The sequence below is a fragment of the Seriola lalandi genome, unplaced genomic scaffold (genome assembly GCF_002814215.2).
Source record: "Seriola lalandi dorsalis isolate HSWRI2012SDOR001 ecotype SW California unplaced genomic scaffold, Sedor1 jcf7180002054263, whole genome shotgun sequence".
Lineage (NCBI taxonomy): Eukaryota > Metazoa > Chordata > Actinopteri > Carangiformes > Carangidae > Seriola > Seriola lalandi.
The window spans coordinates 933,525-950,120 of record NW_019524816.1 but is presented as its reverse complement, the minus strand read 5'-3'; the positions used below and the strand labels follow the sequence as shown (position 1 = coordinate 950,120).

General features: G+C 42.5%; 1 protein-coding gene across 2 annotated transcripts in view; it reads left to right on the top strand.

Moving 5' to 3' along the window:
• LOC111654226 (RAS guanyl-releasing protein 2) overlaps positions 1-16,596 on the top strand; it is a 36,365-nt gene that overhangs the window by 6,124 nt on the left and 13,645 nt on the right. For both annotated transcript variants that reach the window (XM_023405161.2, XM_023405160.2), the window contains exons 2-9: positions 6,852-6,986; positions 7,194-7,296; positions 7,547-7,603; positions 7,944-8,075; positions 8,476-8,626; positions 9,995-10,168; positions 12,608-12,724; positions 13,160-13,441. In XM_023405161.2, coding sequence (XP_023260929.1) covers positions 6,917-6,986; positions 7,194-7,296; positions 7,547-7,603; positions 7,944-8,075; positions 8,476-8,626; positions 9,995-10,168; positions 12,608-12,724; positions 13,160-13,441 — 1,086 coding nt within the window. In that variant the 5' untranslated portion in view covers positions 6,852-6,916. The remainder of the gene's footprint in view (positions 1-6,851; positions 6,987-7,193; positions 7,297-7,546; positions 7,604-7,943; positions 8,076-8,475; positions 8,627-9,994; positions 10,169-12,607; positions 12,725-13,159; positions 13,442-16,596) is intronic.

Here is a 16,596-nt window from a genome sequence, read left to right as displayed (position 1 = left end):
TTCCTCCTCTCCTCCCTCCACTCCCCCTTCCTCCCTCCCTAAGGAGTAACTGTAGCCGCTAATCTCAGTTTGCAGCCGGTGCCCCCCCACCGATGTGGCATTCTGCGTGTCCAGGGAAAAGGAAATGTTTCCCTTCCTGCTCTCAGTACCCTGCAGTCTGTAAATAGAGCCTGCCACCAGCCGCTCTGTAGGCCCCTCTGGAGAACTATATCTGTCCCATCATGCAGCACCCTTGCTACAACTTCCTGAAACAAACTAGGGGGTGTTGGGCAAGAGATAACAGTGGTGTGTGTATAACGTGAAGAAGTGCTGTTTGTAGGTGTTTTCGCAGTCTTGTAATTCTAGCCGCATGGCCTGATGAGGACCGCAAGATAAGATAAGCTCCAAAGTCAGGATTACCGGCCCTCACTTCTGAACCTGAGGTTAAATGTAATATGATAATCATTTTAGACAGTTTGTAAAAAATAATTGTAATATTTACCATGAAAGATTATTTTGCCTCAACCAGAGTGTGTGCCACCGAGTCAGGATTTTTTGTTGATAATCTAAAAGCGTTTACAGTTAAGATGTGTAGCAGGTGATGACAGGATGGAAAAACGAACTCTTTTGTTGTTTGTTTTGCTGTAAAATGACAGTGAAATCCACGGTAGAATGGAGTAACAGCAGGGAATGGGCAGGCCAGAAAACAAACTAGGGCTGTGACAGGAAACAAAGAGGTACGTGGCAAATGTGGTCTTCATTTATAGAGACACAAGCAACGACATTGCGACTGGTGTGAGAACGAGGCCAACAACAGATGTCACATTAAAATATTTATGAGAGCATTTGGCTTAAATATAGGCCTATACCATATAAATGCATGACAATCCTAACATGCTGATGTTTAGCACAGGGGTTTCTGAGACTGTGAGACTCCCCTCAACCTTGGAAAAAGGTTCCACCTCACCTCACCTTAGTTTACTTGCTTATGGGATCATGATTATGTTATTTGATCCAATAAACACTAAACAATTGATAGCACTATTAGGCAATATAGCCTAATAATGCTACTGCTTATGTTTGACATAACCTGAGACTAAACCAAATACATAAAAAAGGTCTGTGCTACAGCTGCTATTTAGTTTCTGACTCTGGTAAAGTGGGATTAACAGTAATATTCCCCAAAACTACTGTATCCGTGTCTCTTTAACAAAAGCACACGCATTTAGTTTAATTTACGTGATTTCCTGTTGATCACTAGTAACTAATTCACTGAGCCTCTCTTGAAACTGTTTGCCTCCCACCTTGAAAACGTGTTTACCATGGTCCCCATCTTATTTTTAGCGTGTTAGCATGCTAACATTTAGTAATTAGTACTTAACTCATGGTACTTCTGAGGTTGATGAGGATGTTATTTTGTAGGTTTTTGGATGAATTGTTTCTGCCCTGACAGCGGCTCTAAATGAAAAGCCAGCGAATCGTTTTTCATTGGCTGCCTCACAGCTAATCAGAGTGAATGAATGCATCCACATCTTTTGGCCCAGGACCATTATCTATAAAAACATCAATCCGGCTTGTTTTACCCAAATGGCAGTAAGGAGAATATAAAACTAAATCAATGGCTGTATGGAGACTGTGCATTAGATTGGGGGTATTTACTAGCATGGAAGAGAGCCCATTATGGGTTTATCAATAAGAGGATGGATATCATTATCTTGTGTGTTTGTCAGTGTCTTATCATTGATCAGTGCTAATGTCGATTTTAAATCATGAAAGGGCGACAGAGATTAATATAATTAGCCAATTCCCTTCTAATGGGCCTATGTGGGAAATGTGAGAAAGCATAATCAGCATGACTTACTTCAATTGACAGAATATTATATACTGACTTTAGATAGTTTTAGGTCAAGTTTGAACTTTTAAGTAAATTTGAATGATGTTTTGAAAAGGTGTATCCTGAAAATCTGTCATTTAATTGATAAGTTTATCAGCAGAGAATTGACCAATGGCATTTTTGATGACCAAAATATTATTTGTTTCATTTAACAAGTAAAATAAAAAAATGTATAGCTATTTTTTTACTTTTTTCGAAGACAAAACAATTTGAAGATTTACCCTTGACTCTCAGTGTCTTGTGTGTTGCAGTGATTTTGTACGTTCGTTCCATAAAGTTTAAAAAACAGCGGAAGCCAAGATACCCTGACTTCAAAAAACAGTTTCCTACATTTCCCATAATACAACTGGATAGTGTCTTTCATTAGACCCCCTTTGCCTCTTAATTGTCCACTTCTTTTAAGCCCCATGTCTCCGGTTTGTAACCCAGGCTTTATCTTAAAAATGATAAGCTTTATGTTCAAATTTATAAAACTTATATCTCCAAGCAGTTGTTTAAACTGGTTGACAAGGTGACAGATCTATGGTGTGACGATATAAAAGGTCAGTGTTATATTTTAACAGACAGAACAGTGATGACTGTAGCTGCTAATGTCACAATTCACAAACAAAAACTAAGCAGGACATGAACATTTTGAGGACATGTTATTTATATAAAATGAACAACCGAAACTCACTAAACCTGAATTCTGTGCACAGATCTGGATGACTGCTCTTTGAGCTGCTTCGATAAGCTTGAGGTGTTTCCTCTTGTGGCGCCTTTTGTCCCTGATGATCCACGTCACATACTAAATATCTCCATACATCAGTCCTGGTGCGTTTTCTTTTTCTTTTTTCCCCACCTGACCTGTTGCTGTCCATTCCACGTGTTGTTGTTATTGTTTACTGTGTCCGTCTTCTTCTTCTCTCCGAGTTTGATGTCAGACTAGAATACATGTAGTGTTATTATACCGCTATTGTCAGTCCTGGAGGAATCACATGTCCTAGTATCTACGGTGCCTTCGGTATTTACACTACTGCAGAAAAACAAGTAGTAGAATATTCATAACACCAAATAAACTTGGTACCGCAGCATTGGTACTCGTGACATCCCTGTGACACCGGAGCCATGGATGATATATCACAGTGGACTAGTTCTTCTCCTGATAAGCAAACTGAGCGTAATTTGCAAAATCACCGCGTGCTCCTTTAATAGATAATGTAAGTAATTGTCAGTTGCAGCCCTGCATTTAACTGTCCAACGCCACAAGCTGTGGTCAATCTAATGCACATCCTTGATAATAGATATTTTTCAAGTCAGACAAGGAATACACTGTAATTCAAAGTAAGCAGTATGTGGTGGACAGTGTTCATGTCGTTTAGCGGCTGTAACGGCGAGAGTGAAAAAGGCCGCAGTGAGAAGGCGTCTGTCTTTGTCTGAGCAGAGGATGTGACATTTACATTGCCCACTAAACCGGCAGCACACAGCGGATTCTGCATGGCCAGGATTGACCAGGCACCCGTCAACTTCCCTTTATCCCCGCTGTGCCCCATCCCACCCCCTAATCTGCCCTGATCGATGGCCCTGGATCGTCGTCACCCGGCAACCAAGGATGACACCAAAGCGCTCACAGCGTGTGCTACTTAACAATCAATGTGCAGCTTCACAGCTATAGAAACAATATCAGGAATCGGGCTGAGGGTGAGATACTTCAAGGAAGGCTAGAAAGAAAGGAGGATGGAGGGAGGGGAGAGACAACACAGAGCTCCTGTCAGCGGTATGATGAATAGTGTATTCGACTGAATGGCAAGATGGCATCATCATGCCGCAGTGCCAGACTACACTGGGTTTAAAGCAGGCTCAGGTAGAGAAAAACACCCCTGCCTTTCGGTTTTGTGTTGGGCGTAACGACCTCTGAGGGATGGACACAGCAGGTCGGTTTTATATCCTCATTCGGCTCCTGAGGACAGGCCGTTCTGACCCGAGCCGTAAAAATGACGAACTGAAACAGATGCTGATTTGTCACAGTGAAATCCATTTCGACATTAGAACTGGATGACTCTCATCAATAATAATGAGTTGGGTGATAATCGACTCGGTGGCCACACTTGGCTTGAGATGTTGATATCATAAATAGTGCTGAGCGATGTGTCACGTCTAGGTGTTTTCTTTTCTTTCTTTTCTTTGAGGTTTGAGACTTACAGCACAGAATCACTTCCTGTGGTGACCTTAGCCTCCCTCCGAGGAACTTTCATGTCTATCTATAGAAATAGCACATCATTTGTATTGTGGTAGTATGCCACTTCTTTACTCTACTGCTCAGTGAGTTTACCATGAAAGCACTGATTTAAATAGATTTACTATCAGACCTTTTTATTTTTACTTCTCATCTTTCACTCACTCTCACTCTGCTGCTTATGGTGTATGTACCACGATTGAAGCTTTAGGGTAATACTCCTCTTTCTCCCTCTTTTCTCTTCCCTCCACCTCTTTAGAAACGTGTGTGAGTTAGTGTGTGTGTGTGTGTGTGTGTGTGTGTGTGTGTGTGTGCGTGTGTGCGCGCGTGGCTGAGACAGCTTGTGAAGCCTGTAATTGAGTGTGTCCGCCCACCGCGTTGCAGCAGAGACAGCGCGGTGGAAGACTTCATTGTGTCGGGCACAATAGACATACTACATACTCATCACACCCGTGTACGACTCTCTGCTACAGAACCACAACACTGAGGAGCCATTAGCAGATGGCGACGGCACAGTGTGTGTCGTCGTAGATGTTTGCGGCCTGACTTTGCCACTTGAGCGTCACCTCAGCGTTACCTCCAGCGCTTATCAGCAGCGAACCCGAAAATATCCTTTTATCTCTTCCTGAGCTGTAACCTATATAGGAGATAGGATCAGTTTATTTTACCTCTTCGGACACAGTGAACGTGTTTAGGATTAGAGCACAAACTGTTTCCCTCGGGCTGCTCTTGCTCTTAAAACCACACTTCTCTAGGTTAAAAAAAAAAACCATGCATTTCTTTGCACATGCATTGTGTGTAGAGGTGTGTGTGTGTGTATGTTGGGAAAGAAAGTGAGACTGGACTTTAAGCGGTGGTTGCTATGGTTCCCTGTTGCGAGGACCCACTCAATCACTAGGTACAATACCAGTATACATTTTTTTCTCTCACCATACCCGCTGCAAGAAATAGTCTGGTGGAGCCGAGCGTCATCATCTCCTGTATGTCCACGGGTTTTGCTGATATGACACCCGCCGCACCGGACCATGTCGAGAACAGATAATAAGTTGTGGTTTCCTGATGTGTGCTTGCGGCTCTCTATCAGTTCTTTTTCTGACAAACCATATTGAAGTCAAATCTGTTGTCTGAATTGTCATGCTGTCACGTTCTGCCATCAGCATGACCTTATTTGTAACGCTGAAATTTGCATCGGTGCGACATCATGCCGGCCTGAGGGCTCCAAAGTTCAGAGTCATAAAGCAGGGATGGATGTGTGTGAATGTAAATTAGATTTCAGGCATTAAGGGGTTAAGTTTGAAGATGCAACGCAGGTAACAATATCACTTGAACTGAAAGTGCCGGTGAATATTTTAGATGGTATTTAAGTTTCAAATTCTTCTGAGTGATGTAAGGTGGATTCCTACTTGAGTCAAAGTAGCAGTAGTGCAATATAACAATGCCCAATTACAAGTAAAAGTCCTGCAAGCTTGTATCATCAGCAAAATGTGCTTAAAAAAATCTTAAGTAAAAAGCACTCAATATGCAGTGGAACAAGCCGTGTAAGTGAAATTTTATTATATATATGTTGTTTTTTTTTAAAGCTTTGGTGTTGCTTTGGATAAAAGCACCTGCCAGATGAATAAATGTAAATTTACATTTTTTGATTTAGCTTTCATTACCGGTGCATTTAAATGTCGTAGCCGGTTGAAGAGGAGCTTTTTTTATGTCGTGCTGTGTACTTTAACCCAAAGTGGTAAAAGGCAAAGCATCATATTTTATAAACTGCTTATAAGTTTTATATGTAATATCATAACCTGCAAAGGAACTAGTAACTGTAAGTGTCAAAAACATGTAGTGGAGTAACATTATTTCCCTCTGTAAATGTAAAGTAGAAATACTCTAGTACAAGTTCCTTAATATTGTACAATTGTGTTCAAATGTACTTAGTTACATCCCACTGCTGATTTGAAAGTCAGATTTTAGAGCTGGGTATTGAACCTTGATGCTTTTTGAGTACGGACCAAAATGTGGCTGTAGTGTGAAGTATCAAAAAATGTAGTGAAAGATAGAAAATAAATACTCTTAGATCAGATGTCATGTGTTTTCCTGTACGTCATAACTTTGCAGGTTTTATTATGTATGGAAGCTTGTGTCAGCACCCGTCCATTAGCTACACTGGACAGGACAGCGGTGTATCTCAGGGCAGACGTATAGAAAGAAAATCAACCATTCACACCTACGGGCAATTTAGAGTTGCCAACTGACATATCCTGACCTGCATGTGTTCGGAGTGCGGGAGAAACCTTGAGGAAAACCCACACAGGCACGAACATGTGAACGTGCAAAGTGCCCATGAACACAGACGCAGCCAGATCCTTCCTGCTGACGTCAGTGTTAACGGCTGCAGCACCTTGCTGTTGACATGAGGGAGCCAGATATGTATTCTTCTTGTAATCACTACTCAGTTATTTACTGGCATCATACAGAATCAAAAAATGTACATAATATACATTTCAACAAGAAATGCACCGACCAATGAAATTACGCTCTTCCAAGCTAAACAAGTTTCTGAGCGAAAATACCATCACACCAGCCCTGAATGTAAACAACCGCTGATTATCTCCCTCTGACTCACAGCGAGGAGCGGCATGCAAAATAGCTTGACCACACAACTATTCCAAACATGCGGAAACGGACACACACACAGAATTTAATTTTCTTTCCCTTCTTTTGCTTCATAATTGACTCTTGATCCTGCCTCTTCTATCTTCTTTTTGTGTTCAGTGAAAGGCACGAGAATCAATCCAGCCAGAGGTTAACGAGGGGGAAAGACGAAGCGCCAAGGAACGATGGAGTCCACATCATCGGAGCAGTCGGCCACAGTGGACGAGCTGGTGGAGGCGTGCATTCAGGCCTTCGGTCGGTCATTGGATATTGTCTCTCTGTTATGAATAATTTGTTGTATTCCACAGTGAAATGAAACTTTGTTCATTTTCACACTATTTTTTCACACCTCGACTGACTTACACATTGACTATCAAAATAGATGCAAACTAACTGACGGCAGAAGATACTTGCCCTGTATAGCTTCCTAACGATGAGTGGTGCCCTGTGTTTATGTTTCAGATGAGAAGGGCACTTTGAAGGATACTTCCTTGGTCCGTATGTTCCTCATGATGCACCCTTGGTACATCCCTTCAACGGACATGGCTAAGAAGCTGGTGCTCAAGTATCCTTCATCTTTGTTTTGTGCTAGCCAGGGACATATTTATATTATTTATATATATATTTACAGTATGTATGTATATACTGCTCACAGAGCCATTAAATCAAAGCCACATCCCTTGTAGGGCTTTGGGATGGAAAGGGACCTCGAGCCCGACTGTGTTTTTCTATCTTTTTGGTTCGCAATCTTGATGAGATTTCAGTCAGAGATGTTACAGTTTTGTTGCCAGGTTGCACCTTGACTAGTGGATCAGAGATCAAGAGGAGAGCTGCACCGCTGAGCGCCGAACAAAAATATGCCACCTTGTCAAGTAATGAACTCTCTTGTCTGTCTGACTTTTACCCCTCTAGTGCTTTTACTTTCTGAACTTTAGTCTTTCCAAATGTGATTTCTGATTTTCTTCCTACCCTTCCTTGTTTTGCTTTGTTCTTTTCTTTCTAATATATTCGCTTTATGGTTTTTAGTGTTTCCAGTTGAATAGTGACAGTATCAATTCCTACAGAGACTGTGTTTTGCTGTGTTATAGAATGGTTTTAAACTTGTGTTGGCAACAGCCACATTATTATGTTGATGTAAACAGGTCTATCTTCCTCTATTTTTCTCAGTATTTTCATCATCGTCTCTCTGAAAGCCTTTGTTCTGCCTTTCAGGTACTGGATCTCTGAGTTTCCAGCTGAGTTCAATCTGAACCCGGAGCTGGCAGACCAGATCAAAGACTATAAAGATCTCTTGACCACCGAGGGCAACGAGAGGCAGAGTCAGCTCATTGACCTTGAGAGTGTGTGAGTGAATCAGCTGCAAAAAGCTGTGTGCGCTGTTGACAGTTGTGAATGCGCCTTTCTGTCTGTGGGTGTTTATCTCAGCGTGACCTTTCAGTAACTGTTCTCAGACATTGCTCTGCTGTCGCTATGCGGGGGGTCAGCGACTTCTCCTTTCCCCCCATAAAAGACATTTGTGTGATTTCCCTTCAGTGCTCCATGAGGAGATTCATTCTATAGAAAAAGTTGGATAGTTTTAGCTGCTTCATGCTTTGCAGGGCTTGTGGTATGTTGTTATTGTGCAAACTGTGTGATACTAATTTTGCTTTGATATCCAAGACCACTGTAAGTGCAGCGCTAACCTGAGCAGTGCCTGTAAAGCTGATCCTCATCATTTTTTATGTGCTTTTACGGTCCCTGTCAGGCCATCATATAAATGGAAGCGGCAGGTGACTCAGCGTGTCCCATCGGTGTCCAAAAAGAGGAAGATGTCCCTGCTGTTCGACCACCTCGACTCCTGTGAACTGGCAGAACACCTGACTTACCTGGAGTACAAATCCTTCTGCAAGATCCTGGTCAGTTTCACGGCAGCCTGTGAGGAAGCTGTTGAAACCGTGTGGTGTTTACAGCTCTTCAATTCTTTGAATTCTCCAGTAATTCAGTGTTTACAAGCTGGAAGCATGTTGTAGTTGCTAAGCAATAGAGGTTAAAATTGACTTTTAATGGCAGTAATTATATTTATTGCTCTTTGAGTCTTATTTTGGAAAGCAAAGAAAATGACTGGGTTTGTGCCGATTTAAATGGTAGATTTGTTTTGGGTTTGTCTTTGTTGCTCTTCTAAAAGAAATTCTGACTCAGTATAAAAAAAGAAGCTGGAACAAAGCAGAGCTTACTGCTCCAAATGTGCTGTAATGACAGATTTCTGTATTTAGACTAAGTGAAAACACATCAGGTTTCTCAGGTTAATGATTGGTTTAATCAGTCAGTCAATCAGATAGCTGGGTGCTTTGTCATCCAAATAAGCGGCCGTAAAGGAATAATTTAAAATTTTTGGAACTAAAAATAAATATGTAAATGTGGAGCTACAGCCAGAAGCCAATTGGTCATGCCACTTATCTTAGAACAAAGACTTGAATCAAGGGGGAAACAACTAGCCTATCCAAACACAACAAACTCCTTTGGGCAGAGACAATAAAAAGGCCAAAGCACATAACCCCACATAACCCCATGTAAACCCCACGCCATTTTTAAACTTTGTCTTTTTTGTATGGATTAAACATGCTAATCAGTTAGCATTAGAGCTGCCGGTAGGTGGATTTGACCTATAACGTTTGGACAGAGCCAGGCTAGCTATTTCCTATGTTTCTATTCTTTATGCTAAGCTAGGCTAACCAGTTGCTGCCTAGAGCTCGATGTTTACTTTACAGCCATTTCAAGTGGTGTCGGCTTTCTCATCTCACTCCCAGCAGGAAAGCAAATAAGCATTTTTTTCCACAAAGTTAAACCTTCAACGGGGCATGCCGGAGATGCAGCACTTCCATTAAACTGGGGAACAAGGGAACATATCGTCTTTTGTTAGATCTTCTCTGCTTTCTATTTAAATTCTTGTGTTTTTCAACTTCAAACTGCCAATTTCTAACACAAGCCACAGAAGACAATTAGTGGAGTGTCCCTTTAATAATAAATTGTAGGCTGGATGTAAGTGCTTCTTTAGTTGTGTTAATTAGTCTGCAAGTGGTTTTCAGATATTTGTTTTGCTTTTGTCCCTTATATTCAACATTAGGCCTCTTTCCTGATATGGTGAAAGCAAACATGAACATTTTTGAGGATATAATCATCAGAATTTATAAAAAGAAACAAAAAAAAAACCCAAAACATTGTGAAAACACTGTATTTCCAAGAAATGAAATAAAAAGTAATCAATTCTCCATTTCTCCTTTTAGTTTCAGGACTACCACAGCTTCGTGATGCACGGCTGCACGGTGGATAACCCCATCCTGGAGCGTTTCATCACGCTCTTCAACAGCGTCTCCCAGTGGATTCAGCTCATGGTGCTCAGCAAGCCCACCGCCCCGCAGAGAGCTGACGTCGTCGCCCACTTCATCAGAGTGGCACAGGTCTGTCTGCCGGGCCCTCTGCGGCTGTTTACTGTGAAAGTTTGAAGACAGAGATGGTGTTGTGGTGTCTGTTGTCGGGCTCAGGGTGCGTGATGGAGCAGGCTGATAGGAGATGATTGGCTGGGAGCAGAGAGAAAGGGGAGAGAAAATCATTAAAAGGTAAATTAAAGATTAAACCAAGAGATATGGAGAGAAGGGGGACTTTGATGACTTGCATGCCCATACACAGACACACACACACACACACACACACGTAAGACGATATCATTTCCAATTAGGTGGCACATTTTGTGAGAAAAAGTGAATTAAATTTAAAAAGGCTTTGGAAGTATTAACATGTTAAGGTGACTACTGAGAGCTCTTTCAGATAATGCTGCTGTCACCTGGCATCTCTAATAACAATAGAAAAACAGTCCAGTTTTAGCTGGGCGATGATGCATTTTTTGCTTTATCCAAAGCCTTTAATGAGCCTAAAGGCTTTGTAAAAAATTGCCTCAATTGCCCATGCAGGATTTGGTTTCTCTGAGTGTTTATGCTACATTTTTAGTCAACCACTCAGAAAACAGTCAGCCAATCAGAAGAGAGGCTCAGAGCCTTTTGGTTTTTGGTTCTTTAAAACCACAAATATATCTTCTTATAGATCGACACTTCAAATTAAAACACAGGAAAAGTGTAAAATATGGGACCTTAAACATTAGTTCTAGCCCTAATGAAGGTTAAACAATCCTGTCTCTCTCCGTTCATCCATGTATTCCCTCATGTCTACACTTACCGACTGAAATCATCTGCAGTCATCTACAGGCCAAGATTGCTCCAATCCTAATCTTAACTTAATCTGGTCTCTCCCTGCCAATTCCCAAACAACTCTGCCAGCTCACTGCCTTATACGGTTCTCTGAGCATACGTCTGGAGACTGTCGCCCGTTCACTACAAAAACAACCCTTTAAATGGCGTCCCAGGCTTCGCAGTAATTGATATCATTTCAACTTGATGTTATCATTTTGCTTTGGTCGGCCAGATGGGCTGGGGGGGGGGCTGGGCGACAATTCGCTCGTCTCTGCTCTGTGTGGGAGCTTCAGTCGACCATAGAAAGTGCCGACGAAGAATTTTCATCCTAATAGCCTGTAGCGCTCTGCGAATGCATCCTCATTACTGATTGAGCGTCTACTTCAGGATTGTTTTCATCATAATGGGATGTCTCTGCAAACTTCACTGGCTCAGACTTTATTTAAAGGGTCCCAGCAGGTTTCCTCACCTCCTTCTGTCAGACTGCACCCGCCCTCCAACACCTCAGCAGGGCTCTTGTCAGGAGAGGGCGCAGCTCTCTTAAGTGTTTCACACCCCTTTATACCGAGCACCGGGTGAACAGAGTGTCCAGAAGTCATTTCGGACCGTGTCATTCATGCAGAATGGGTTGCCGCACGGGCAGACACATAATCCCAGCTGGACACTCCCTTGTTAATTTTTTGCCAATTTGAAACGCCTCAAACGTCGGCAGTAAGAAATGAAGCCCGGCGCGAGCACACGCGGCGACAAAAAAACATGTTCATGCTGATTTCAAATGTATTCAGAGGCAGCACAGAAGGTAGCTTTGACATACTTGACATTTCCAAACGCTTCCCTCGGGGTGCCGGTTGTGTCCCATTTCAGCTTCCTATTGGGAGCGCATCACAAATGACTCATGTTCATTATTTATTTATTTATTTTTCCGACTTGTGCTATGATTCAAAATGCTAAAATGGCCCCAATGCTCTATTCCAATGCATTTCACAGTATGTTCTCTATATGTGTGTGTGTTTGTGTGTGTGTTTGCCTTTTGGCTTTGATAAAAACACCACATCATCAATCACCAATGGTTGACATCTCCCAGCCCTATCATACACACATTTATCATACACCCAGTGGAAATCCCTGTTATGCTGACAATGAAACTTTAACCAGGCATCACCGCCGACAACCACATGAACGTGCAAGCGCAGCCGAAAACCCCCTCTCTGGAAGTCCTGGGCTGCCTTCCACACTTGCATTGCCAGTTGATTCCAATGGGTGTTTGAGCTGCACCAAATGATCCCCTCTGGCAGCCCTCCCACACAGCTGCGACCCCATTGATTTTCACTGAGATGCCAGGCAGGCTGAAGGGCAGCGTGGAGCCCTGCAGAGTGCCATTCACAAAGTGTTAGCTTAACTTTGACATAGGCAGGTCAGAACATTCAGTAATATCTTAACTCTGTGAGTGTGCATGTGGGCTGCAGACTTCCACTATCTCCTAAAGCTTTTATTTTTCTTCGCCGTATCTTTCTGACTCATTATTCATATTTTTGAACCTATACCACCTTCCCTCCCTAAAATCCTATTTATCGCTGGCTCATACATTCATACCCCCCCCACACACACACACACCCCCACACCCCTTAATATTTCCTCTTTCTCCCTTAACAGAAGCTGCTGCAGTTGCAGAACTTCAACACTCTGATGGCGGTGGTGGGCGGCCTCAGCAACAGCTCCATCTCTCGTCTCAAAGACACGCAGTCCCACATCAGCGCCGAGACCAACAAGGTGCAGGAGTTAATGCTGTCCTCTCTACCAATCACTGGTCTATTTCTGGCATCCGCCACAGCCACACACAACCAGACAAATCCAATGCTCGCTGCATATCGATGCATTTAGCGAACAAGTGATATTGAATCTTGATTCTCTGCTGTGTGAGCTGCCAAAGCTCCTTATCTGTGCCTGTTACTCCTACACTGTGGCTTTTTAAAGCTATGAATTTGAGCCATATGACAGAGGAAAGATAAATGCAACAGTTGGGAGAGTAACAGTGTCTTGTCGGTTATGTAAGTCCATCTGGAGCAAAGTTTTACAGAATGTTTTTTGATTCTTCTCATCAAATCTCTTGAAACAGACTCTCTCTGTTTCCTGCCAACTTTCATCTCATCCCATTCTGTTGTGTCCATCCTTTCTTCTCCTCCCCCTGCATTCACTCATCTACAGGTTTTTAACAACCTCATTGAACTGGTGACATCGTGTGGGAACTACAGCCAGTACCGCAAGCGCTTCTCAGAGTGCTCCGGCTTCCGTTTCCCCATCCTCGGCGTGCACCTGAAAGACCTGATAGCCGTGCACGTGGCGCTGCCAGACTGGGCAGACAAAGAGAAGACACGGGTCAACCTGGCCAAGACCCAGCAGCTGTACGCCATCCTTCAAGAGCTGTCGCTGATCCAGACAACGCCGCCCCACATCGATGCCAACACAGACCTGCTCAACTTGCTTACGGTGGGTGCAATGAGTGGACACCATGTGTATGTGCAGAGTCCAAGCTGAATGTCTGGCGCAAAGAACGGACAGTGTGCACCAGATCCCGGCTGTGAAAAACTTTGAGAGGGATGAACACTTTGTGTCCGGTCCGCTACCTTCGTTCTGCTGTGATTTGATTGGCTCATGGTCAGAGGGGCTGCACTGTAGCCAGCTTTGAAAAAAGTCAGTGCACAGACAAAGGCTAGAGATTATATGTAGCTCACCAGAGCATTCAAGGCATAAACATTCAGCATCAAAGCATTCAGATGTCCTAAATAAATTTGGTCCAGAATGGTCAGAACAGCCAGTATATCTGCTTTGAGTAATAGATAATATATGGACCTAGAAATGAGTCTCCTTACACTATAAGAATATTCATTATGTTGAAAATGACAAGAAAGACTTCAACCTATTTTAACAATAAACACAGGTTGAAATTATGTTTCTATGGGATAATATATTGATAATTACTGAAATAACATGAGAAGTTCAAACTAAATGAATACATATACATTTCCAGCCCAGTTTGTAAACAGATTTTAAAGAGGAATGAGATATTCTGACTTTTAGTCCCGAGTATGTACGTTTCCACTAATGCAACTCCATACCAGCTTTTATGCCCCCTGTCTCCGAAATGTCAGCTTCTTTTAAAACCTCCAGAAGGATCCGTCTGCAGGCTGCAACACTTACAGTTACGGCCACTTCATATTACATCATAGCTCTGTGCCTCCCGGGTTTAGTTTGACAGGGGTTCGAGCACGGCAGCCATCCTAACTAGCTCCTAAATAAGTTTTAAAAACATACATTTACCCACGGGAGCGTTTCGCGTGGCGGCTCCGGCACCGCCAGCACCAACCCGCGGGTCGAGACGCGATGGATCCATTTCTCCAGTCTGTGCGGCGGCTAGCAGCTCGTTCTCAGTCCAAACAGAGAGAGTTGGAGGAGGTGGCGGGGGAGCGGGATTGGAGAGGGACTGCTGCCCCTGCGACCCGGAGTTATTTTTTAAAGGTCCCTCCTGCACCACAACAAACATTACACAACTGTTTCCGCAGGCTGTGCTGTGTACAAAAAAATAGCATTAATAAATAGCAACATTCAAGAATATAGAGAGGATTAAACGAAGTATTTAAATCTTTATCTTTGTTTAAACTACTGTAACATTTTTATCTCGTAGCCATTGCGCTTTTATCCAGAACAAAGAGTCATGGCCCCTGTTGCAGCATCTCTTCACTGAACTTTAAATTGTTAACCTGCACTGAAACTTCCTGTCTGTTCCTGTATCCTGATTAAAGGCTAAAGGGCTTCTTTTTGGCTTTGAAATAACCTGAAAGGGCGTCTCAGCAGAATCACTGTTGCCCTTTAAATCTCAACACTTCTGCGGTAAAGCCTTTTACTTAGGAGATCACAATACTACATAGTGACAGTTGTCCTGCGTTTTCTTTTCTCTCTTAGTTATACAGTACTTTATGAAAAGGGCTATTGGAATAAAGTGTATCATTACGATAACACTACCATTAATCTGTAGTGTTTCTTCAGAGCAGTAATTCTGTAACTTCTTCCGCAGACTCTTTGTCTGACAAAACATTGCCCTCTCCCGCCTTACCTCGCACTGCTGTCAATCACCAAACACCAACAGGAAGAAATGGAAGCCTGCACCAGGATATAAACCCTCCACAATATGTTGTTGCCTCATCAAATACATTCAGCTAGAAATGTGAAATATAAACTTGATAGAGAAAACAGTATTTTGGCTTTAAGGCCCCACATTTTACACAAAAAACCATCTCACCTCTCTCAGGCTTCTTCTTGTAACAACAGGTCGGTGAGCCAATCAGAATTGGCTGTCTGTTTTCAGGTAAACACTCAGAGAAACCAAATCCTGCAAGGTTGGATGGTGGGTCCTGACATCACAAAGTTACAGAAGTCCTGACGGCTGGTGTTAGGCTCAGTTTTTGAACACAGGCTGTGTGCGTTTCTCTGTGGAATGAGGCTTTGATACTTTCACGGTATCAATATAGAAACTAGACCTGCTTTATAATCAAATAAGACATGGAAATTTACCTTTATAGAATTTGGGACCTTTAAACTCAAAGTGGGAAAAGTATAATTTGCCAGAAAATGACACTTTTCATATTTTTAAGTGAGAGTTTTCCTTGTTTGAGCAAAGTGTAGTACAGCTACAGCTTAAATACACTTAGTAGGAGCTATACTGAGATACTGATGTACTGAGTGAGACTGATCTCAACATGAAAGCTCAGGTGGGGTTTTAGCACTTCACATAACTGTGTTTATGTGTGTGTGTGTGTGTGTGTGTGTGTGTGTGTTTGTGTGTGTGCACGTTGTTTTTTTGGCAGATGCAGATAAGAGTTTCCTGAATGTGAGACGGGGAGCTTTCTGAGTTTAAACAATCCCAAGAGATCAATTACTCAATGTAGCTGCAGGTGTTTGTGTGAGATTGCAGCTGCCTTCACTCTTTTTTTTTGAGTATAAATGAAAGAGAACAACTTGACAGGTTTTAGAGCTGAGGGGCACCGGGGAAGTTTACTGGACAGAGTCAATACTCAATTATCTTATGCCAGTGCTTATTGAAGTTGATTTAGCTTGAGTCCTACTTGGCTCAGAGCGAGGAGAAGGAAATAAGAGTCAATAAATTCTTCAAAAATAATGAAAAACTGAAGGCCTGCCTGTGTACAGAGCTGAAAATAAGCAAATCACAAAGGTTTAAAATATTCTATCATCCTGAATGTGGCCTTTGCCCTGAAATACTGCAGGCGTCTCTACTGTAAATCAGAAGGACAAACAAGAAAAAAAAAAAAAACTTTTTCCTTCCGCACTTACGTCTCCAACTCAATGAAACCCAGGAAACACAATTACACTAAGAGAATAGCTCAGAGGAAAATAATTAGGGGCCAACTGTGGATGCAGTGGATGATTACATGTGGCAGTTGGCTGTGATGTGTTAACTGGAGCAAAAAATAGACGCCGTTCTCTTACCTGTTGCCATAGCGGCTGCGTGAAAAGACACCTCTACTTACCAACTCAACAATAATGAGCAGGTCTGCGTGTGAGGGGGAATACTGAGGTTTGTGAAGCTGAAAAACGAAATAACTGTTATTGTCATTGCATCTGCAAAT